Here is a 23,973-nt window from a genome sequence, read left to right on the forward strand (position 1 = left end):
TTCACTTATTATATTCCCTGTCTCATCTTTTATTAAGCTTGTTTTATTACCAAAAGGGTTCTGTGCCACATTCACCTCTCTATAGAATTTTCTTATTTCATTTTTGCTTCTTATGAGCTGCATTTCTTTGACTCTTGCTTTCTTCCATCCTCTCTTTTTTTTCTTCGGTGAGTTCTCTTTTCAATCCTCCATTTTTCTTTGTATTCTTCTACTATCCTCCTTGTACAGTGTGGTCGCAGTGTCCTTCTATATGCTTTGTTCTTTTCTACAGTTACTATTTCGCATTCAGTGCGAAACCATGATGGTCTTACTTATCTTGTCCCAATTCCAAGTGTCTCTCCTGCCGATGTCTCCACTGTCTTTTTTATTGCTTCCCACTGATCTTTGATATTGTTATATTCTCCAACGTTTTCCAGAATCCGAATTATCTTCTCCTGATACTGTTCTCTAACTTCCACTGATTATAAAGTTGTTCTGTTATATTCATGTGCCCTGGGTCGGACTCCTTTCACTGCATTAGATACCCTTGCTCTCACCCGTGCCCATACCAGAAAATGATCTGTATCTATGTTTGGGCTTCTGAGACTCCTCACATCCAATAGGTCTGATTTGTGTCTCGAATCTATCAACACGTGGTCAGCTTGGTTTACTGTGTTTCCATCCGGTGAGCTCCATGTTCCCTTAAGTATTTGTTTATGTGGGAACAGTGCTGATCCTATTACCACATTTCTCAATGCTGCAAACAGTATAAGCCTTGTTCCGTTCTCATTACTTGTTGCATGTTTGCTGTGGGGGCCAATTATCAGTCTATAAATGTGTTCTTTCCCCACCTGAGCATTTAGGTCTCCGACTATTATTTTAATATCATGCCCCGGGCACTCATCATATACTCTTTCCAAAGATTCATAGAATAGTTCTTTCTCTTCTTCTTTGGATTCTTCTGTTGGTGCATGGGCATTAATTATGGAATAGTTAAAGAATTTCCCCTTTATCCTGAGTGTTGACAATCTTGGACTAATGGATGTAAACCCTATTACCAAAAGCTTTAATTGATGGTGTACAACAAATCCTGTCCCCAGCTCATGATTTCTTTCGCTGCAGCTATAGAATACGAGGTGCATTCAAGTTCTAAGGCCTCCAATTTTTTTTCTAATTAACTACTCACCTGAAATCGATGAAACTGTCGTTACTTCTCGACGTAATCGCCTGCAGACGTACACATTTTTCACAACGCTGACGCCACGATTCCATGGCAGTGGCGAAGGCTTCTTTAGGAGTCTGTTTTGACCACTGGAAAATCGCTGAGGCAATAGCAGCACGGCTGGTGAATGTGCGGCCATGGAGAGTGTCTTTCATTGTTGGAAAAATCCAAAAGTCACTAGGAGCCAGGTCAGGTGAGTAGGGAGCGTGAGGAATCACTTCAAAGTTGTTATCACGAAGAAACTGTTGCGTAACGTTAGTTCGATGTGCGGGTGCATTGTCTTGGTGAAACAGCACACGCGCAGCCCTTCCCGGACGTTTTTGTTGCAGTGCAGGAAGAAATTTGTTCTTCAAAACATTTTCGTAGGATGCACCTGTTACCGTAGTGCCCTTTGGAACGCAATGGGTAAAGATTACGCCCTCGCTGTCCCAGAACGTGGACACCATCATTTTTTCAGCACTGGCGGTTAGCCGAAATTTTTTTGGTGGCGGTGAATCTGTGTGCTTCCATTGAGCTGACTGGCGCTTTGTTTCTGGATTGAAAAATGGCATCCACGTCTCATCCATTGTCACAACCGACGAAAAGAAAGTCCCATTCATGCTGTCGTTGCGCGTCAACATTGCTTGGCAACATGCCACACAGGCAGCCATGTGGTCGTCCGTCAGCATTCGTGGCACCCATCTGGATGACACTTTTCACATTTTCAGGTCGTCATGCAGGATTGTGTGCACAGAACCCACAGAAATGCCAACTCTGGAGGTGATCTGTTCAACAGTCATTCGGCGATCCCCCAAAACAATTCTCTCCACTTACTCGATCATGTCGTCAGACCGGCTTGTGCGAGCCCAAGGTTGTTTCGGTTTGTTGTCACACGATGTTCTGCCTTCATTAAACTGCACGAACGCACTTTTGACACATCCATAACTCCATCACCACATGTCTCCTTCAACTGTCGATGAATTTCAATTGGTTTCACACCACGCAAATTCAGAAAACGAATGATTGCATGCTGTTCAAGTAAGGAAAACGCCGCCATTTTAAGTATTTTAAACAGTTCTCATTCTCGCTGCTGGCAGTAAAATTCCATTTGCTGTACGGTGCTGCCATCTCTGGGACGTACTGACAATGAACGCGGCCTCATTTTAAAACAATGTGCATGTTTCTATCTCTTTCCAGTCTGGAGAAAAAAAATCGGAGGCCTTAGAACTTGAATGCACCTCGTATATTCCCCTCTTTCTTTTCTAAAACTCCACTCCCTGTCCATCTAATTTCTTGTAGTGCTATTATACTTTGCTTCAGATTCATTATTTGATCCAGCATTACTTTCAGTACTCCTGGGCGACATAGGGATCTCACATTCCAAGTACCAATATATAGATCTGATCTACACCTTATACTTTTCTTCTTCCTTATTTTCCCTCCTTCATTTACTTGTATTCCATCCTCTTTGTCCTTTTCCATGCCAAGTCCATCTTCCTTCATCCGTCCGACTGTACTTGTAGAAGTTTCACAACAATTGTTTTTTACAGAGTGGGCTATCAACCCTGCATCCAACCCCTACTGGGGGATGGGTGATTTTTAATCAGGGTTTTCTTCCCTTAGCCTTTGGAGACCCAACTCCCAACTGCAAGGCAGCACTTGTTGTTTTGCTAGTTTTGGTCCGCCCCGGGTATTTTATTTGCCCAGTGTCCACCACATCTGGTGAACATTCCCCAATCCGCCACCTGGGGAGGCGCCCAATGGGAGACTAGCAACTCCACATGGGACAGATCTCATTAAAAAAAAATAATTCTATACTATCAAATCTTCTTTCATAACTAGTCATTTGTTGGACACAGTTATTAATTTATAATAGTATTCTTATTCTGAAACTAATTAGGGAATTGGCAGTATCATTTAACTGTAGTGTCTCTCATTGTGTAAGACTCTTGCAGGATTTTCTGTTTCACCTTCCATTACTAATATATCATTAGCATTCAGGGTGAACTCTTTTATCTGTGTAAAATTTTTCAATAAAGCCACAGTCTCTCCTGGGCTCTTGTAAATTCTGAGCGCATTGAGGAGCTCAGCATTCGTTTGCTGGGTACGAGCTTCCAAACTGGGGTATTCTTAACTGAAGACTGGTGATCACTGCCAGCCCTCTTTAATTGTAAACTGTGGGCATGCCTCAATGACCACAGTACCATGGTGGTCTAATGTTGTGTGTCACAGAAAATGGGAACCTGGGTTCGACTGCCCGCTTCATGGGGATGGTAAAAACATCTGTAAAAAGAACCCTCAATTTCAATGTGCTGCACACTGATGAGATGTGTGGCTATTGTGGTGGAACAGTCGTTGTTTTATATGGCTTATACAGTCATGTGGGACTCTGTCTGGATTGACCCTTATTTCACTAATTGCTCATGGGACTGAGATGCAATACTCAAGCTTATCCCTTTCAACCACCAGCTGAATGGATGTACTGCTGGTGGGCATCAACATCCAGCCTGACCAGATGATTCATGTAGCCAGTCCTCCTGACACAGGGATTATTCCAAATTCTTCCATTTGTAGTAACAGAACACAAACTACTGTGCTGAATGTGTTTTTAGTAGTTAAATGGAAAGAGGGCAACTTTAAGAAAGTTTCACCTTTCTCACTGGGAAGGGTTTAAAAGGCATGGCTGGCACTTTAAAATCTGTGAAGCGCATGAGAAATGGGACACTGTTGGTTGAAACTTCTAGTTCCCAACAAGCTTCGAACTTCCAGAAATCTAAATACCTCAGGGAATATACAATCAAAACATAGTTACACAACACTGTAACTACAGAAAACGTGTTGTGTTGTGCAGAGATATTACTGATATTCCCAAAGAGGAACTGAAAGATAAGTGGGCTCAAGAATGTTTGCAAAATGTAATGAAATGGGTAGGTAGTGGACTGGTCAAATCAGATTCCTGTATTTGTACTTCCAGTAACCCAACACTTCCAGAGAAAATTGAGGCAGGTTTCTTTTGCTTAAATGTGTAGCTGTATGTCCTAATCCAAATGCTTGGTTTTAAATGTCAGCACTTTGGGCACACTACCACAGTGTGTAAGGCACAAGCCACTTGCAGCAGCTGTGGTAAGATTCCACGCGAAGGTGATGTTTGCCCATCGCTTCTGAAGTGTGGTAGCTGTTCTGGGGATCACCCTGTCTGGAATAGAGACTCCAGCATTTACTGCGAGTAAAGGAAGATACAGATGCTCAAAACATTGAAGCGTATCCCTTATGGTGAGGTCAAAAAGATCTATATTGCAATGCAGCCCACCCCTTTACTATTTCACCCACCTCAGTTCTTAAAAAGGATGTTCCAAAAGCCAGGCCCTCTACACAAATGGAGGTTGCTAGTGTCGAACATCACAGCTGCCGACATTTTAGAGCTGTTGGCTGCATAGAAGGCAAACTTTAGTAAACAAACACTGCCATTATCACTTCCTGCAATGCCTCCTCTGGCAAACCAACCTTATGGGAAGTGTTAGCCACAGAGGAAGATAGGTCGTAAACCATTAGACCATGTAGACCTTGTTTTTTCTTATGTTTCTAATGATTTGTTTTAGGAGAGAATGAAATATGAAATCTACCAGGGGCAACTATCTAGCCACTAGACTAAGCCCACATCTGCCACAGGATCCCCAGCCTGTTGAAGAGACGGGGTGAAAGAAAAACCTCACTGAGAAATGACTCCCATACTACAGTGGAACTTCAACAGGTTCAGGAAGTGTATGGAGGAACTAAAAATACCACCACAGGAATGTCCCCTGTGCTTTTGTTTACAGGAAATACATTTTAAACCTACTGTGCTCCTATGCTTTGTGACTATACCCTTAATTTTTCTTGGTTACTAACCTACAAGCAGTGGTCTGTGTCTGTGGGCATGAAGATCAATGTATGTTCTTCGTATTTACCGCCACAGGACTTGATACAGTCTTAGGCTGTAACATATTACCTGGACCAACTCCCCTGGCCGTTTCTCCTACTGGGAGATGACAATTTCCATAATGTATTATGGGGCCCTCAAACTACACAGGGGCTAAGTTTTAGAGTGCATCATTGTGTCTCAGGAGCTGCGAATCCCCAGCAAGGGGAAACCCACTCATTTCTCTGCTGCTACTGGGACATTCTTGTCCATGGACCTCTCTTTCTGCTCTCCAGCCTTTGCAGACTGTACTCAGTGATTACTCAGTGATAACCTTCATTCCAGTGACCATTTCCCACTCTGGATTCACCTACAGGATGGAGCATTCATGGAAAGAAAGCGACCTAAATGGATGATCAGGAGCGCTAAATGGATGCTGTTCAGCTAGCTGGCTGTGTTTTAACACCAAAGCAGCATCTAGGAATTGTTGGACCACATCACATGTTCTGAACTACCATGCTGCTATGTGATGGTTTAAGTGTCACCTAACAGTAGAAAAACTCACAGCATTTTGAGTCAAGAGAGTCAATGCTCTATGCAGAATCAAGGAGAACAGGACAAGGTTATGATCCATGTTCCTGAACTCTTATCAGTCGCTCCACTTGTTCTGCAAAAGCATGGAAATTCATTAGCAGGATTTCTGGAGCATGCAGTTGTTTAACTACAGCAACAGTGTTGAAGTAGGGGTGTATTCAGACAACGCCCAGAAATATCGCCCAGTCAATTACAGAGCGTTTTTTGGTGACTGCTGCCATGCCAGCTAGGATCCAGTGTTCCGCCACTACCTTATAACCATAGAGGACGGCTAGTTGGATTTCAGGTCCAACAATTATGTCTTACTACTGACCTTTCTCCGTGCGAAAGCTTCTTTCCGCAATCTCATACTTGTGTTACTTTGCTCTTTTATGACCAAATCCAGTGCAGTATGGTACAACACTTGCGAGCAGCGTCAAAGAAAATCGTCCTTGAATGTTGTAATTCAGTGTGGCAGACAGGATTGTTTCCCCTCATAGGAGGAGGCAATTTTGATACCTTACTCAAACCAGGAAAGGACATGTCCCAGTAGTTACCAAAGTGTTGCCTTAATGAGCTGGGAAAGACCTTGAAGCAAATGGTAAATTGTTGACAGGTTTGGATATTAGAGACCAGACAGCTCCTTAGCTGCTCTCAGTGTGGATCCAGAAAATGTCAATCCACTATTGACAACCTGACCCTCCTAGAGATGGCTATCCAGCAGGCTTTTGTATGTAGACAGCAATGTATTTGGAAATTATTTGACATAAATAAGCCATACTACCCTACAAGGAGTCACAATATTTTTATACAGCTTCATCAGTAGGGCTTTCATGGCTGCCTCCCCATATTCATTTTGTCTTTTTTATCTCAATGCTTTTTTTGGTAGCAAGTTGGTAACTTGCTGTCATATAGTTTTGAGCAGGAGATTGGTGTTCCCCACGGAAGTGTTTTAAGTGTCACAGTCTTTGGCACTGATGCTAACAGTATAATGCCTGTGATAAGGAGTCCTGTGCAATGCTCCATATTTGTGGATGCTTTTGCCATTTTCTGTTTCTCCTCAAACATTGCTACAGCAACTTGTCAGTTACACCTTACAATGAGAAGGTGGGAGGAATGGGCTGCAAATATGGGTTTTATGTTTTCCGCAGGTAAGTGTGTGTGTGTGTGGGGGGGGGGGGGGGGGGAGCGCGTGGGTGCACGTACATTTTAATCATTCCCATAATTTTAACTTGCATGACTTATATGTGAGACACACCATTCTATAGTTTAAAGACTTGCTGAAGTTTCTGGGCCTCACTTATACTTCCAAGCTGTCGTGGTTATCACATGTAAATGACCTAAGTCAAGTACCCTGAAAGCTCTTACTATTTTAAAGTGCCTTAGCCACAGGTCTTGGGGAGTGGACGGGGTTCATCATCTTAGTGAGTGTTGAAACGTGCTTCTTGTTTGGTCAGTGATTATAGCTCTCATACTAACTGTTGTTTTGTTATTGCTTATTTTTGCTATATCTGCAGCATTTTTTGTGGCAAAAATGATATCTTTTATAATTTTGGGTTTGAGTTCTGGCTGTAAATTATATTTCAGCTCTTTGTTTAATAGGTTGTTTTCTCTCTCTGTGAACGTGGTATAAGTTTGGTTAATAACACTATTCTGCCTTTGTAGCTGTACAGTTTTTATTTGTTGATTTCATGGCATTGATTCTGAATTGTCATACATTCAATTATTACAGGATTAGGTGGTATAGAAAGTCCTTTCTATTTAGTTTGTGGAAATACAGTAAATGCAAAAAATAGGAAATAGGAGTACAGTGTTATAAAGTTGAATGTGTGTAGGCAGATGTAATGTAGTAGATTCAGTATGTGTGTTTATATGTAGTATTGTTGTATTTATAATGATGTACCTATGGCAATTAAAAATTGTATCTGAGTGCATATTTAATAACAAATATGTTACTTGAATTAAAAATTGTGTTGGTTGCAACTTATCCTTTTATTAAAAATGCATTGTAACCAAGACTTTTTAATTAAAATATTCTATATACAGTTGCTGTAACAGATTGCCTAATGGATTGAAAAAAAATTATAAAAAAATTGTACTTGGATCTAATCCATATGTGTACATTACAAGCTATTAAATAAATTAATTAAACAAATTAAGAGAGATGGGAAAAATTGCACTAAAAGATGGCAGGACTCTGTTGAAATTGGTAACACTATGCATAAATGTGTTGTGAGTGCAACTGTAATAAAAGTAATTTTATAAAGACTATATGCACGTGCCCAGTTAGTTATACATGTTAAGCTGTACAGCTGTGTTGCACCAAACCAAGGAAAGGAGTTCGGCACAGTGCAGAACAAAGCAGGTGTTGTGGATGATTAAACTACAACGTTCTGCACTGCAATGAATAAGTTACATGTGTGAGGTTACAAGATTTCCAAGCTGTTTTGTGGCAAAATTTTTGAAAATAAGTCATTTCGTTGATTGAGGGTGATATCTCGTACCAGTTTTGAATATAAATGAACAACCTTAGCAGATCTGCTCATTTGTTTATTTGGAAAGATCATACAGAAGTTAAAAAGTTTAATTATTTTGTAAGAAGATTTATTAAAGAGCAAGTCTTTCTTCATATGTTTTATGATTTTTGTCTGAGATACTCTGCATGAGCTTGTGCTATCCCAAGAATGTTAAAGCAGTAATTGGCATAATGATGTGCAAAGTGATTGGAGGTGGCAGAGAGTCTTCTGAGCGAACCATGACATCAAGGAATACCAATGACCAGATGATTCATAATGTAAATGCTGATGTATGGATATTTTTGTTTTTTGGTTTGGAAGTTGGGAATTTGTTAAAAATGGCAATTCTCATTTTCATTTTTATTGATGCACTCATGCTCACTGGAACATTGCTGAGCGCCTATGAACACTCTGCTCCATTTGCTGCAGTTCTGCACTGCTCTGTGCTACATGTTTGTGGGTGGTATGGCTTGGTTCATCTGGTGTGCAAGTAGCTTTAATGCAACTGCTTCCAGGATGAGGAGGTATGCAGGTTCTGGATCAAATCCACGTGTCAGATTAATGCTGATAGGTCAGTGTGCCAGACAGATTGGATGTGAGTTTGTAGGCAATTTCCCACATCCCAGTAGGTGAATACCAGGCTGGTTCCCATTTTACACCTCATGTATACGCTATCCGAACATTTAGAACACTTTCTCACCCTTGCACAGAATTTATGCAGACCTGTTGGGGGGGGATATAAGTGAATAAGACAGACTGATGACCTTTTCTCTTTGGTCTCCTTAAACATTCAAATCAGAATCAGACAGCATGTTATTCATTGGGTAGAGATGAAGAAGGAATTTTTTAGAACTTTTTTAAATTTTAAATTTTCATTTTTTATTTCTTTTTATTTTTTTCTTTTCTTTTTTTTTTTTTTTTTAAATAAAGTCTGCAAGTACTACACACCGAAGATGGCAATTTTGTCGCCTACAGTATTAAAAATTCATCTGGATATGCAGTCACTGTTTCTTTTCTGTCTGGGTGGGAAGGGGGGATGTCACATTTTTTGTGCGTGTATACTCTAATTTTATTTACATCTTTCTTTCTTTTATTTAAATTTCTTTAGTATTTAATAGTTTAATTGTGAAAATTTGTATTATCAGGTTTCACGGCATGAAAGGAGGGCATCACAGCTTGAAGCACTCAATGAGATGCCTTTGTATCCTACCGAAGAGATTATATGGAATGAAAACATAGTTCCCACTGAGTATTTCTCTGGTGAAGGATGTCTTGCTCTGCCAAAGCTCAACCTGCAGTTTCTCACTCTCCATGACTACCTACTCCGAAATTTCAATCTTTTCCGCCTGGAGTCAACGTGTAAGTGTTTTGTGATTGGATTTGTATTTCACAGTTTGGATTTGTATTTCACAGTATTGTATTCCTCTGACTTAATGAAACTGTGTGGGAATATTTTACAGTATTTTTTTTTAAATTTGTGTGTAATGCAGTGATTTAGAATCACTGCATTATGGTTTAGAAGTAGTAGAAGTATGGTTTAGAAGAAGTAGAATGACAGTCTGTCAGTGCAATCATCATGTTCGACAATAACAAGAAACTGGTATAAAGTACATTGAGGTGCCCCTGTGGCTTGATGCTTATGTTGTTTCCATGTACCTTGATTATAAGTTTGCTCACTTGATATTATTCATAGTTGTTTTCTTATTTAATTGTATTATTCTACCTTTCATACCTTAAGTTTTGATGTTATTGTGTGATTCAGTCCAGAGCATACATCTCAGACATTTTGTGAAGTGAAAAATTATTTATTTTGATGGTGTTAAAAATGGCTCTTTCCAATTATTAATATTGATCAATAGCTTCAAGAGCTGCTAAACCCGAGATTATGAATTATTGTGTTAATTAACCAGTATTTAAGTAATTTCGTAGTAACAAACAGATGCAGGACGTGTACACACACACACACACACACACCAGTAAAAAATGCTATCATGTGTATAATTGTACTCCACATACTTCCCTCATTGTATCAGACTCATTGTTTGTACAGTGAAATCAGATCACATGCAAGTAGTTCCCAGTTTAGAGCCTTGCACTACCATCTTATCAGCCAGAAAAGCCTGGCTGCTCCTCAGGGCAGTTGTCTCAATATTTGTGGAACTCAAACTGGGCGAAAATGGAACATGGATGTAGATAAAAGAGATTGACCTAATATCAAGCAATTTAAACAGCACTGGATTGTGAATAACCTAATAGCTTGCATATATTACGAATTAGTGCATTCAGAAGCAGTAGGTAACAAACATAGTGTTTATAGACTGGGCCAAAATTTGCTGCTGCATTGGACCTATGATACAGGACAAGCATTCATAGATGCTGTTAAGAGTTCCTATAAATCTGCTCCTCACAGATGTCATACCAGTGACATTGAGTGTCTGAATCCAGATGTAATATCATATACAGAGGACTACCACAGTCAGTCTGAACTGATCCCATTGGCTGAATAAACTATCAGACCAGCATACGCCCTAACTTCTCTAACAGCCCTTGAAGAGAGGGTAGTTGGGGAATACTAATGGGAGAACTAGGCATGTGACAGAGTCATCAGAAAGCCTGGAGAGTCTTAAAGAAGCTCAGCAGACATCCAGTTGTAACCAACACTCATTCGGACGTAACAGTTAATCAGATTGCCCACCAACTTCTCATGAATGGTGAAACAAAACATCAGGATTAACCTCAGAGACATGTATGGAAGCTACTTCTAGAGAGGAGTGAAGAAACATCTGATCTAATGTAAGATTTTAACATCATTGAACTGGACAATACAACAAACCAGTTCAGATTAGGGAAAGCTGCCAATTTGGATGATATTAGAGTGAAACAAATGAAGTACTTTGACATGGCCACTAAGGAGTGATTGAGACAGCTTTTTAATGTATGCATAAGGAGGTCAGTATTCCATAATTATGGCAGAAAACAGCTGTAATAGCCATTCGAAGCCTGCAAAACACAGCAGGAACCCCAAGAACTACAGATCTGTGTCTGTTATACAAGATATTCAAAAGAATGCTACTCAAACAACCCATTCAGGCTATTGACCAACAGCTCATCCTACAACAAGCAACTTTAGACCAGGCAAGAGCACTGTTGCATAGATTTATTGAAGATGGCTTTGAAAACAAATGTATCACTAGTGACTTTCATTGATCTTAGTGGTGCATAAAATATGGTCAACCATTGTATTCTCTTACAAAAAGTGTTTGCTCTCGCTAAGGATCCAAAACTTGCTAGGTTGCAGAATTGTAGGTTTCTAATTCATTTTTAAAGGCATCAATGTAAGTGGAAAATCCAGAAAAATGGTCTCTCTCAAGGTCTCCCTTGGAAAGTTTTTTCAGTGCTGCCAACCTTGTCCTGGCCTTCCAAGGTGAAAAATTTGAAGAGATAGCACTCACTCTGTGTGATGCTCTGAAAGAAGCAGGCACCTACTATAAGTCTAACCAACTAAAGCCCAATCTCTCAAAAATTCTGTTCTGTTTCCCAATTCAGGAACAGGGAGACCTCAAGAAAATTGAATGTATTTTTGAATGGCACAGTATTACTCCTAGGAGTAATACTGTACCGTTCTCTCTCACTTCACACAACACAGCTCCAATGTCAGACAGAAAACCAGAACTCTGAATAATGTCTTGAGAAAATTAAGAGGCACAAACAGGAGAGCTAAGCAGAAGCTTCTTAAAGCCACTGCTTTGCCCTATGTTATTCTGCAGCAGAGTATGCCTGCCCATTTGATATAAATCATCTCAAGCCAAAATTGTGGACCCTGCTCTGAAAGAAGCTCGAAGGCTGATTATAGGCTGCTTAACACCTGGCCCCATTAAGAAGATTTACTACCTTGCTGGTATTGTACCTCCAGATGTTTATTGAGAAGATGCTGCCAGTCAAGAATGTGTGAAGGCTGAGGACATTGAAGTTAACCCATTGTTTGGCCATGAGCTACCTGACCATAGGCTAAAATCAATAAAAAGTTTCATTTGAACAGAAGAACCTTTGAAACTTCCTCCAAACAAGGGAAGACTGTTTTGCTGTAAATCTGTACAAGTTTGTGAGAACATCTTACAGCTGGTCACAGTGAGGAGTGGGGTGTTTCGAGGTCTCTTTACCACTTAGGAACTGGTGATGTTGGTAGGATGAAGTCCTCTGTTAAACTATGGAGTTTCACATTGGAGGATAGCGTGTGTGGGGGGGGGGGGGGGGGGGGATTTGGTCAGTGATGTTTCTGAGTGTCCTTTTTCTAAATAAATAGGCGTATACTGTATGTACTGTAAATGTAGAACTGTGTAAATAAAATGATAAAATGGAAAATTCAGAAAAGAAGAGTAAAGAACTACCAGTGGTGCAAGAAGAATGTCGTAGCTACATTAAGAAACTAAGTGCAGTAGGAAATTCCAAGAAGGGAACTGGAATTAGTTTGAATTTTGAGCAGAGCCCAACAAGAGAACTAACTGTCACCACCTGTCTTCAAGGATGCAGAGCAGAAGAAGTGGAAGGACTGTGCAATAGATATCTTAGTATTTGCTGATGGTATACTGAAACATGGTAAACAGAAACAGTATTTGAGAGAAAATTAGTCTTTACTCTTCCCAAAATCATCTTTAGGCATTCATCATATCCTCCTAACGTTCTTGTCTATATTTATGCCTCTCCCATCCTCTATCCTCTGCACCTCTGCTTTCTGTAGTGCAAACCTACAACTGCACTCACTCAGCTGTGTAATAACTGTTCAAGTAAAAGCTTAGATCAGGGCAGTAGCATACTTACATGTAAATGCAGCAAAGTTGTCAGTGCTCTTGTTGATATATGATAAGAAGGGAAAAGTGAGTCCTCTACTGGGTCTCCATAAACAATTAGAGAAGAACAGACATGTAACATGTTTCAAAGTAAGAGGTGAAGGAATTTTGTCACAGTCTCACATCAATATATCACATCACTTCTGAAATTGTAAGATATTTCGGAAGAAATGGACAGATATTTTGACAAACAAGATTATTAATTTAATTTAACTTGTGCTTTTACATCCCAACCTAACTACATCGTCATAATTCATGACACATTTGGAAAGAAAGTTAAATATTTGTGACACCGTAGGTTATAAATTTAATTGCTGCTTGTTTCATTCACAGCAATTTAAGCTGTGCTATTAGGTCTCAAACTAATCACAACCTCATAATCCGTGATGTATTCGAGGAAGAAATAGTTAAATAACCGTGACAACAGTGAAGAAGAGAACGGTTTCAATTTTAGTGCTAGAAATTTATTGGCACTTTCCTCATATCTCATTGGTTACTTGAATGTATCATCCCTTTGGCTAAGCAAAGCTGATGTGTTGCCAATATATGAGCAGTAGAGAAACACTGTCGTGATTACCACTGATCCTGATCTAGACCTTAGCCACTGTCATCTTTAAGTGAAGAATACAAGTTAAATAGCAGAGCAACAATAATTCTCAGCTTTTCATATACTTGATGGCTGTGTACTGTGTTCTCCATATTGTGAGTAGTGTTCAGTCTACGTACCCTCTTTTTAAACATTTGATGTATCCTTTTATTTTATGTAACAACAACCTGATTGTGATGTGATGTTCTCTGCATAGTCATTTTATGTTATTGTTTCCTTACTTTAAACTTGGATGTATTTTCAGTTAGTGATATTGAGTGAAACTTCTTTTGACTATGCCATTTTTCATTTCAGATGAAATTCGTCAAGACATAGAAGATGCTGTCATTCGCCTGAGTCCATGGTATGATCTTAATCTTTATTTTCTCTGAAATGTAGCATGGACAAAATGAGAAACAACAATATTCTGTCTATTTTTAGACATCTAAAACCAAAGTATTTGAGATATCATGTTTGTTTTGTATTTAGAAATCTGGTGGCAGACAACTTCCAACTGTGTTCACTAAGTCACTTCTAGTCATATTTGTAAAGGCCATCATCATTATTCATCAACATTCTCTTATTGATGTAATTTTTCATTCATAGCTCTTCATTATCTTCTCTTTTACTTTATATTATGCTTTAGTACCACAACTGGATCTATCTTCCACCGAAGTAGTGGTCTGTCACTAAAGAACACCCTATAGACAAAACGAAAGGGACTTAGAGCAAAACAGAAATTGCTTTGACTCATACTAACAGAAACTAGATTAGAGAAAAACAGAAATTGCTTTGATTCATACTAACAGAAACTAGATCCAAATAGGTTGCCCATAAAATTAGAGCAGTTTAGCCCAAGAAAGAAGAAAAGTGGAAGGGAAGTCTTTCTAGCCTCTGACTGTCTCTCCATCATTAGGAGGTGAAATGTTGGGTCCATGTAACGGAAATCAGCAAGGATACAAATACCAGCCTTGAAAGCCTGCATTGTATGAGACATGGCAGATCATGATGTGTTTATTTATTAAATCCTCTGCACCCACATCATAAACAGTATCGATATTCAGGTGAATGGTGTCTGAAATTGCCATCCGGATTTAGATTTTCTTTGATTTCCCTATATCACTCAAGGCAAATGGTTTCTTTTACAGGGAACAGCTGGTTTTCTTCCCTATCTTTCCCTAATACAAGCTTGTGTTTCATTTCTTAACTCATTCATAGACACGGTGCCCTCCTTGCAAACTCACTGTCAGTGTTGATATAGCTGTCATCCACCAATCTCCAGTTGGAAGAGACTATCGTACCTTCCCATATTCACTTGTTTCTCATAGTCGTCCCTTTAGAAAGGGGACCAGATGCTCTCTCCATCACATGCGGCTCTCCTCGTCTTTTTATAGCCTGTTGTATGACTACTTGAGTATCACTTGTGGAAATAACCATCCAAAGTGACATTATATGTGCTTCTTGGGTATACTGGCAAATTGTTGTTTCTGTTTTATGCTCAGTATTTCAACAGTGGACCCAACCATGCGTGTTTAGTTGTTACATGAATTTGCTATCTGGACTCAAACCAGACTGTGAAATGTTGCTGGTTTCACACCACTGTATATTGCAAAGTTTGATTCCTGACATCCATGACACTCAGTGATGCTCTTTTGTTTTTCAGAGCTTGCATTGATGTCCCATGAAATGCAAATACTTTCAGCATTTTCCAGTCCTTGTGGATGTCATGGACTGAGCTCTGGTGGATGTAATGAACTATCACGCAACTCCCAAAAGTACTCTACAAACGCCTGCTCCCATCCACTCCTCTCATCCTGATCGGTCACTCGACCAACTTCTCATTGGATAATTCAACTGTCAGTACGACCTCACTTCAGGAAAAATTTACATGCAAATCTAAATCAGCCAATCCACTTGCTGTTTCGTGTGTAAGATAATCATTGTTATACTGTTTTGGGCAACACACTTTGAAAGTGTTCCACTGATAAAACTCAGTTTGCTGACCTAACAAGCAAATATGAGTTTCAGTCAAAACTTGTGTCATCTCAAAAAATTAAAGATTTGTAATTTAGTTTTGTTTTTTTGGAGGTACATGCCTGATGTCCTGGTACCCACAGTACTATAACACATTCCTAGAAGAGGAGTGTGGGATGGCTCAGTCTGTTGATGAAGTGGAAACAGTGGTGTGCTATGTTAATGTGGCATGTGAATTTCAGTATCAAAACGGCCTTGCTGTGCTGGTACTGCGAACGGCTGAAAGCAAGGGGAAACTACAGCCGTAATTTTTCCCGAGGGCATGCAGCTTTACTGTATGATTACATGATGATGGCGTCCTCTTGGGTAAAATATTCTGGAGGTAAAATAGTCCCCCATTCGGATCTCCGGGCGGGGACTACTCAAGAGGATGTCGTTATCAGGAGAAAGAAAACTGGCGTTCTATGGATCGGGGCGTGGAATGTCAGATCCCTTAATCGGGCAGGTAGGTTAGAAAATTTAAAAAGGGAAATGGATAGGTTAAAGTTAGATATAGTGGGAATTAGTGAAGTTCGGTGGCAGGAGGAACAAGACTTCTGGTCAGGTGACTACAGGGTTATAAACACAAAATCAAATAGGGGTAATGCAGGAGTAGGTTTAATAATGAATAGGAAAATAGGAATGCGGGTAAGCTACTACAAACAGCATAGTGAACGCATTATTGTGGCCAAGATAGATACGAAGCCCACACCTACTACAGTAGTACAAGTTTATATGCCAACTAGCTCTGCAGATGACGAAGAAATTGAAGAAATGTATGATGAAATAAAAGAAATTATTCAGGTAGTGAAGGGAGACAAAAATTTAATAGTCATGGGTGACTGGAATTCGAGTGTAGGAAAAGGGAGAGAAGGAAACATAGTAGGTGAATATGGATTGGGGCTAAGAAATGAAAGAGGAAGCCGCCTGGTAGAATTTTGCACAGAGCACAACATAATCATAACTAACACTTGGTTTAAGAATCGTGAAAGAAGGTTGTATACATGGAAGAACCCTGGAGATACTAAAAGGTATCAGATAGATTATATAATGGTAAGACAGAGATTTAGGAACCAGGTTTTAAATTGTAAGACATTTCCAGGGGCAGATGTGGACTCTGACCACAATCTATTGGTTATGACCTGTAGATTAAAACTGAAGAAACTGCAAAAAGGTGGGAATTAAAGGAGATGGGACCTGGATAAACTAAAAGAACCAGAGGTTGTACAGAGATTCAGGGAGAGCATAAGGGAGCAATTGACAGTAATGGGGGAAATAAATACAGTAGAAGAAGAATGGGTAGCTTTGAGGGATGAAGTAGTGAAGGCAGCAGAGGATCAAGTAGGTAAAAAGATGAGGGCTAGTAGAAATCCTTGGGTAACAGAAGAAATATTGAATTTAATTGATGAAAGGAGAAAATACAAAAATGCAGTAAGTGAAGCAGGCAAAAAGGAATACAAACGTCTCAAAAATGAGATCGACAGGAACTGCAAAATGGCTAAGCAGGGATGGCTAGAGGACAAATGTAAGGATGTAGAGGCCTATCTCACTAGGGGTAAGATAGATACCGCCTACAGGAAAATTAAAGAGACCTTTGGAGATAAGAGAATGACTTGTATGAATATCAAGAGCTCACATGGAAACCCAGTTCTAAGCAAAGAAGGGAAAGCAGAATGGTGGAAGGAGTATATAGAGAGTCTATACAAGGGCGATGTACTTGAGGACAATATTATGGAAATGGAAGAGGATGTAGATGAAGATGAAATGGGAGATATGATACTGCGTGAACAGTTTGACAGAGCACTGAAAGACCTGCGTCGAAACAAGGCCCCCGGAGTAGACAGTATTCCATTGGAACTACTGACGGCCGTGGGAGAGCCAGTCCTGACAAAACTCTACCATCTGGTGAGCAAGATGTATGAAACAGGCGAAATACCCTCAGACTTCAAGAAGAATATAATAATTCCAATCCCAAAGAAAGCAGGTGTTGACAGATGTGAAAATTACCGAACTATCAGTTTAATAAGTCACAGCTGCAAAATACTACCACGAATTCTTTACAGACGAATGGAAAAACTAGTAGAAGCCAACCTCGGGGAAGATCAGTTTGGATTCCGTAGAAACACTGGAACACGTGAGGCAATACTGACCTTACGACTTATCTTAGAAGAAAGATTAAGGAAAGGCAAACCTATGTTTCTAGCATTTGTAGACTTAGAGAAAGCTTTTGACAATGTTGACTGGAATACTCTCTTTCAAATTCTGAAGGTGGCAGGGGTAAAATACAGGGAGCGAAAGGCTATTTACAATTTGTACAGAAACCAGATGGCAGTTATAAGAGTCGAGGGACATGAAAGGGAAGCAGTGGTTGGGAAGGGAGTAAGACAGGGTTGTAGCCTCTCCCCGATGTTGTTCAATCTGTATATTGAGGAAGCAGTGAAGGAAATAAAAGAAAAATTCAGAGTAGGTATTAAAATTCATGGAGAAGAAATAAAAACTTTGAGGTTCGCCGATGACATTGTAATTCTGTCAGAGACAGCAAAGGACTTGGAAGAGCAGTTGAATGGAATGGACAGTGTCTTGAAAGGAGGATATAAGATGAACATCAACAAAAGCTAAACAAGGATAATGGAATGTAGTCTAATTAAGTCGGGTGATGCTGAGGGAATTAGATTAGGAAATGAGGCACTTAAAGTAGTAAAGGAGTTTTGCTATTTGGGGAGCAAAATAACTGTTGATGGTCGAAGTAGAGAGGATATAAAATGTAGGCTGGCAATGGCAACGAAAGCGTTTCTGAAGAAGAGAAATTTGTTAACATCCAGTATTGATTTAAGTGTCAGGAAGTCATTTCTGAAAGTATTCGTATGGAGTGTAGCCATGTATGGAAGTGAAACATGGACGATAAATAGTTTGGACAAGAAGAGAATAGAAGCTTTCGAAATGTGGTGCTACAGAAGAATGCTGAAGATTAGATGGGTAGATCACATAACTAATGAGGAAGTATTGAATAGGATTGGGGAGAAGAGAAGTTTGTGGCACAACTTGACCAGAAGAAGGGATCGGTTGGTAGGACATGTTCTGAGGCATCAACGGATCACCAATTTAGTATTGGAGGGCAGCGTGGAGGGTAAAAATCGTAGAGGGAGACCAAGAGATGAATACACTAAGCAGATTCAGAAGGATGTAGGTTGCAGTAGGTACTGGGAGATGAAAAAGCTTGCACAGGATAGAGTAGCATGGAGAGCTGCATCCAACCAGTCTCAGGACTGAAGACCACAATGACAACAACCTACAAACAACCAAAAAATAGTTACGTAAGTAGTGATCTGCAGAATTTGCTTTAATTACACTGCCCGTACTGTAGAGATAAGATTAGGCAGCTGAGTTCAATCAGTGTGTGTGTTAGCAAATCTTCAGGGATGAGAGGGTGTGAAGTATATTCTCTTTCACTGAAATGCAGGATTTAATTATGTATAGTTATCAAAGAAAGCTTTGAAATGAAACTGATTTTACAGGCCTTGTCTATTACACTTTTATTGAAGTAAGTGATTACACTGGCATATATGTGAGCTGTGCCTATGAAATGATGAGACCATTGCTAAAAATATTTTATTTCAAAAATGTACATATTTAGTAATTTTCACCCTCAATATACTCCACTCCTCTATCCCTACAATGCTTCATGTGAATTTTTTATTGATGGAAACAGTGCTGGAGCTCTTCCTCTGTGAGTTCCTTGATGATGCTTGCCGCTTTTTCTTTCACTGCTTCAGTGGACTCAAATCTTGTTCCTTTTAATGCAGATTTAACCTTAGAAAATAGGTAAAAGTCACATGGTGCTAGGTCAGGCAAATAAGGTGGGTGGTTTAACACTGGGATTCCATACTTTGGTAGAAATCTCCCAACAGACAATGTGTGTCAGCCAGTGTATCATCTTTATGCAGAACCTGTGACTTGTTTCTCCACAGTGTGGGTCTTTTTTTTCTTATTTCCTCACAGAGTTGAGCATGAAACTCAAGGTAGTAATGTTTCTTAATAGTTTGACCTTCAGGAAACCAGTAAACATACACAGTTACATGAGTATCATAAAAAACAATCACCATCACATTGTATTTTGATTTGCTCATTCGTGCTCTTTTCGTTGTCTGTGAAGTTGGGGCCATTTCAGAGCAGGGACTGGTGCTTAATTTCTGGATCATAAGTGAAAAACCAAGATTTATTAAATGTTGTCACTCTTTCCAAAGATTTAGGATCATTTTCACTGGTATTTGGAGTGTAAGTACAAACATTTTCAAAAGCTTCTTTTTGTTCATGAGAATTTTTAACACCAGAGCCACACATACTTTACTCAGGTTAACTTGGTTGTGTAAAATATGCCTTTCGCATTCGTTGTCAATATTCCTAAGGTTTCAGCAGTCAATCAAATTCTCATGAGCCATCGTAAATGTCTTCTCAGCCAACTTGGAAATGCTTGGACCACTCAAAAACTTGCTTAAGTTATTGTCTTCACACAGTAAAATCTCAGAACGACACAAGTTATGCAGACCGCTAAGTTTTCTGTTATCAAGTTCCATGCAGAATTTAACTCGAAACCGTTCTCTCAGTTCATAAGGGATTCAGGCAGTTGTATTTCCACTGATCCATTGGTGTTTGAGCTCCAAAATTTTGATGTATGGGCCACAATTTTTGTTTCATTGTATTTTATCTGATGACCAGTGAAAATACAGTGTTAATTTATAGTGGACTTCTTTGCTTGGGAAAAGGCGATTATGCTCTGATGTTCTATAATCTGACTCTGCACATTGCGTGTCATTTGCCCTGTGTAAGACTTGCCGCATTCACATGGAATCCTGTAACCATGTGCTTTGTGCAATTCTAAGTCATCTTTAACATGGGAAGCACTGATATTTTGGAAGGAGGTTGAAAGATTACTTTAACTTTATGTTGTCTTAATATGCTGCTTATTATAGCTGAATCATTTCCAGTATATGGTAGACAAGGAGTCTTTTTGAAAGCCTCATCCTCTTCCTTGTTCAGTCATTTGTATGTTCGTTGCACTCTCTGTACATGTTGAAACAAATATCCATTGTTCATGAACACAGTTTGCAGGTGTTCCAGTTCTGTTTGCAGGCCATTGGTATCTGAGATGGTATGGACCCAGTGGATCAAAGTCTTGAGAACATCCATCATTTGTGCAGGATGGTGACAACTAGTAGATTATTCGGGAGGACGACGGTTCAATCCCACGTCCGGTCATCCTGATTTAGGTTTTCCGTGATTTCCCTAAATCACTCCAGGCAAATGCCGGGATGGTTCCTCTGAAAGGGCATGGCCGACTTCCTTCCCCATCCTTCCCTAATCCGATGAGACCGATGACCACGCTGTCTGGTCTCCTTCCCCAAAAACAACCAACCAACCAACTAGTAGATTGTAAATAAAGGTCAATATGAGTGCCCTTTCGAAACACTGAATGCCCAGTTGTGCCATCTCCATTACGTCTCCTGGGTGATCAGTCTTTTTATGGGAGAATTTGAAGAGTGAGCACTCGTCTCATCTATTTTAAAACCAGCAGTATTTTGGCAATATGTTGATGACACTTTTGTAGCTTGGCCTCATGACTTGGACAGTCACCGAGAGTTCCTTTAACATCTGAACACCAGATATGAAAAAATAAAATTTACTATTGAGGTGGAGAAAGATGGTTGCTTGCAATTTTTAGACATCTTGGTGTGATGTAAGAGTGATTGCACAACTGGGCATTCAGTGTTATGTCTACAATATATTGGGAATATTTTAGCTAAAATAGGTAGAATATTAAGGACACATAAAGTTAAAGCAGTCTTTCGACTCCTTCCAAAATATCAGTGCTTTTTATGTTAAATATAACATAGAGTAGTGCAAAGCAGGTGTTTACAGGAGTCCGTGTGAATGCAGTAAATATTACTTATGGGAAATGATGTGCACTGTGCAGTATCACATTATAGAACATCACCAGAATACTCACTTTCTCCAAGCAAACCGAGCGAGGTGGCGCAGAGGTTAGCACACTGGACTCGCATTCGGGAGGACGATTGTTCAAACCCATGTCTGGCCATCCTGATTTAGGTTTTCCATAATTTCGCTAAATTGCTTCAAGCAAATGCTGGGATGGTTCCTTTGAAAGGGCACAGCTGATTTCCTTCTGTGTCCTTCCCTAATCTGAGCTTGTGCTCTGTCTCTAATGACCTCGTTGTTGACGGGACGTTAAACACTAATCTCCTGTCTCCGAGAAAATAAGCCTGCTATCACTGAATACTGTATTTCCACTTATAAGTCAATGAAATATAATGAAACAAAAATTGTGGGCCATACGTCAAACTTTTGGAACTCGAGCATCAATGAATCACTGGAAATAGGACTGTCTGAATCCCATATGAATGGAGACAGTGGTTTCCAGTTAAATTCTGTATGGGACGCGATTATAGAAAAGCCTTGAGCTCTGCAAAATCACCATCGTCCTGTGATTTTACCATGCAAAGATATTGTGAGCTTCCACCATGAATGGTGCGCAAAGCAGCACACAGACTTGAGCTGATGCACATGTGCTCAAGTAACGTGTGTGCTGCGCCCCAACAAGGATACTACATGTGTGCTGGCGGGATGTTAAATAGAGGAGCTTAGTGAATTGCTCATCATAATTAATCTGAAGATAGCTAGAAGACTCTGCGCCAAAATATCATACCAGAAAGTTACAGACAACTAGCAGTTTTCCCAAAATTTTGTTGAACACCGTCAGACTGTTTCTCTATCACGGGACTCTCAAACAGTAGGTGGAAAAAATAAATAAAAAAAAATTTAAAAAAATTGAGCACTTTAATCTTTTCGAATGAGCTCTGATATGTCTTATTTTAGTATGATGGTCATTTCTTTACGTGTAGATTGGCATCAAAAAAATATTTTAACATTCAAAGGAGAAAGTTGATGATCAAGATTTTGGCAAAAAGATCTCACCGTAACAAAAAATGTCTTTGTTTTAATGATTACCACTATAACTGGTGTATCATATCCACGACCGTCTCTCTCATATTTTACAGTAATATAAAACGAGCTGCCCTTCTTTGGACATTTTCAATGTCCTCGGTCAATACTATATGTTAAGGATCCCATACTGCCCAGAAATTTTATACCAGAGGATGGACAAGTGTAGTGTAAGCAGTCTCTTTAGTAGACCTGTTGCATTTTCTAAGTGTTCTGCCAATAAAATGCAGTCTTGTTCCAACTTAAATTGTTTGTAATTGTGATTACTATGTATTTAGTTGAATTGGCAGCTGTAGATATGTGTGATTTATCCTGTAACTGAAATTGAATGAATTCCTTTTAGTAATTGTTTGGATGACCTCCCACTTTTTATTGTTTAGAGTAAGTTGCCACTTTCCACACCATAGAGACATCTTATATAAATCATTTTGTAATTGGGTTTGATCTTCTAAAGGCTACTATATGGTAAATGACAGCATTATCTGCAAACAATCTTAGAGGGCTACTCAGATTGATTCCTGAATCATTTATATAGATTAGGAACAGAAGAGAACATTTAATACTTCCTTGAGGATGACCAGATATCACTTCTGTTTTACTTGATGACTTTCTGTTGATTAAGATGTACTGTGACCTTCCCAACAGAAAATCACAAGTCTGATCACACAACATGTGACAGTTTTCTTCAGTCACGGAATTTGATTAGAAGTGTCTCATGAGGAACTGTGTCAGAAACTTGTAGAAATGTAGAAATATGGTATCAGTTTGAGATCCCCTGTTGGTAACACTAATTACTTCGTGCAAATAAAGAGCTAATTATGTTTCACAAGAATAATATTTTCTAAATGTGTGCTGACTATGTGTCAACAGACCATATTCTACAATGTAATTCATGATGTTTGAACACACTATATGTTCAAAAATCCTACTGCAAATAGAAGTCAGCTGTGCTTGATTTGTGACAGTATGCAGCAGTACATCTGACCCAAAAAAAAAAAAAAAAAAAAAAAAGTTTAAGAAGCCTAAATTTCATAAACATCCTCTGGAAGGTCAGTACCAGAACATCTCTGTTTACAAATCAAGCACTGGGCATCAGTGATAAGGATCTGTATTTCATGGGATTACTCCTATTTCCTTTCTTGAGTATTGATGTGTAAATGTTATAAAATCTGGACCAAAAGTCTTGCTTTAATTAAGTAGTTTCAGCAAATTTGCTACACTGAGGACATCTACTTCTGAGTCACTTATGTTGTCAGCTGTTCTTGATTCGAATTCTGAAATATTTAAATATTTATATTGTCTTCTTCGATGAATGAATTTGAGAAAGCTGTGTTTAGTAGCTT

The 23,973-nt window shown here is 39.3% G+C and overlaps 1 protein-coding gene across 1 annotated transcript in view; it reads left to right on the forward strand.

Annotated features, from left to right (window-relative positions):
* LOC124608554 (RNA helicase aquarius) overlaps positions 1-23,973 on the forward strand; it is a 339,510-nt gene that overhangs the window by 168,261 nt on the left and 147,276 nt on the right. The window contains exons 10-11 of the mRNA XM_047139996.1: positions 9,313-9,526; positions 13,916-13,964. Of these exons, the coding sequence (XP_046995952.1) occupies positions 9,313-9,526; positions 13,916-13,964 (263 nt within the window). The remainder of the gene's footprint in view (positions 1-9,312; positions 9,527-13,915; positions 13,965-23,973) is intronic.

The sequence above is a fragment of the Schistocerca americana genome, chromosome 1 (assembly GCF_021461395.2).
Source record: "Schistocerca americana isolate TAMUIC-IGC-003095 chromosome 1, iqSchAmer2.1, whole genome shotgun sequence".
Taxonomy (NCBI): domain Eukaryota; kingdom Metazoa; phylum Arthropoda; class Insecta; order Orthoptera; family Acrididae; genus Schistocerca; species Schistocerca americana.